Source organism: Mesoplodon densirostris (assembly GCF_025265405.1).
Source record: "Mesoplodon densirostris isolate mMesDen1 chromosome Y unlocalized genomic scaffold, mMesDen1 primary haplotype SUPER_Y_unloc_1, whole genome shotgun sequence".
NCBI lineage: Eukaryota > Metazoa > Chordata > Mammalia > Artiodactyla > Ziphiidae > Mesoplodon > Mesoplodon densirostris.
The window spans coordinates 3,396,431-3,397,820 of NW_026778236.1; the positions used below are offsets into that span (position 1 = coordinate 3,396,431).

At 45.0% G+C, this 1,390-nt stretch overlaps 1 protein-coding gene across 1 annotated transcript; it reads right to left on the bottom strand.

Annotated features, from left to right (window-relative positions):
• Nucleotides 1-301: 301 nt before the first annotated feature.
• On the bottom strand, nt 302-967 carry LOC132482948 (sex-determining region Y protein). Its single transcript, XM_060088205.1, has one exon. It carries the CDS (start codon nt 950-952, stop codon nt 302-304), a length of 651 nt encoding a protein of 216 aa, XP_059944188.1. The 5' UTR covers nt 953-967.
• Between the last annotated feature and the right edge of the window lie 423 nt (nt 968-1,390).

Below are 1,390 nucleotides of genomic sequence, written 5' to 3' on the forward strand. Positions count from 1 at the left end.
AACTAAAATTAGATATAAAAATATTTCCACTAATAGGAAAAACAGATGGCCTTTGAACTCAAGCAGTTTCAGTGTTGTTAAGATACTTTCTTAATAGTTAGTATTCTTTCGAGCAGTCATAAACAAAGGTTCAGTCATATTGTAATGTCCTAATTCTTTATATGTTAAACATGTTTATGTGGCTTATTTTGAAATTAAGTCACAGGTGAAGTAATAGTAAAATTGAGATGAATAGGGCCTTTGATAGCGAGAGTAAGGAAATCAGCATCGAAAATAAACGTGAGAAAGTTCGGGCTCTGAACTATAGTAAAAGGGGACGTCCGCAGGTCTGCGTAGCCTGTGTTACCCTATTGTGGCGCAGGCTTGTCCAGCTGCTGCGATGCTCCTGGGGCAGGAGTGAGCTGCTTATGTTCGTGGGCTGTGAGTGGCTTAACCGGCTTTCCATTCGTGAACGTGTGGCCTTGGCGCAACCGTCCTTGTATGTGAAGGGGTACAACGTCTCCTCTATGTGCATTCGGCTGCACTGTACTGAAGAGTCTGCGGGAAGCGATTTCTGTGGCCTCTTGGCCTTCCGACGAGGTCGATATTTATAGCCCGGGTATTTGTCTCGGTGCATGGCTCGTAGTCTCTGTGCCTCCTCGAAGAATGGCTGCTTTTCGGCTTCTGTAAGCATTTTCCAGTCGTATCCCAGGCGCTTACTGATCTCTGAGTTTCGCATTTGGGGATTCTCTAGAGCCACCTTTCGCCTTTGATCACGAGACCACACAATGAAGGCGTTCATGGGTCGCTTGACGCGGTCCTGGCCGCTCTCTCTACCATTTCCTCCAGTTTCGCACCGATCATTTGAGCTACCGTTGTCCGTCCACAGTAGGGAAGGGGCTTTCCCAAAGTCGCGGATATTTCGTTGCTGTACCGCTGGGCTGTAATCCTCACCGTTCACAATTCTGAACATGGCAGAAGCGTATGATTGCACCGTTTAAAAAGGGTGAGGAAGCAAAATTCGAAGGTGTAAGCGTTACGAAAATTATCTTGCTATTCAAGGGTTATTTCTACGAGGGACTGACTGACTATAGCTTTTGCAGTGAAATATGTACTTCTCCGCCCCCAACACCTCCCCTCAATACCGCCCCCGGCCCTCAGCCAAAGCCCGCCCAACCAACCTACCTACTCTCAAGGGAAACTACTTAGTAGGATTGTAACGCTCTGCTTTCTGCTTTGTTTACATCTAATCAAAACCGCTGAAGGTGCTAACACCTGCTTTAAAATAAATACAAACTTTGTCACTATAAAGCTATTTTATTATCCCCTTAATTCAAAGGTTGAAGGTGCAACAGAGATACTAACGAATTTTTTATCGTTATGAATGTAAGTGAGTGTTATCTTAAACACA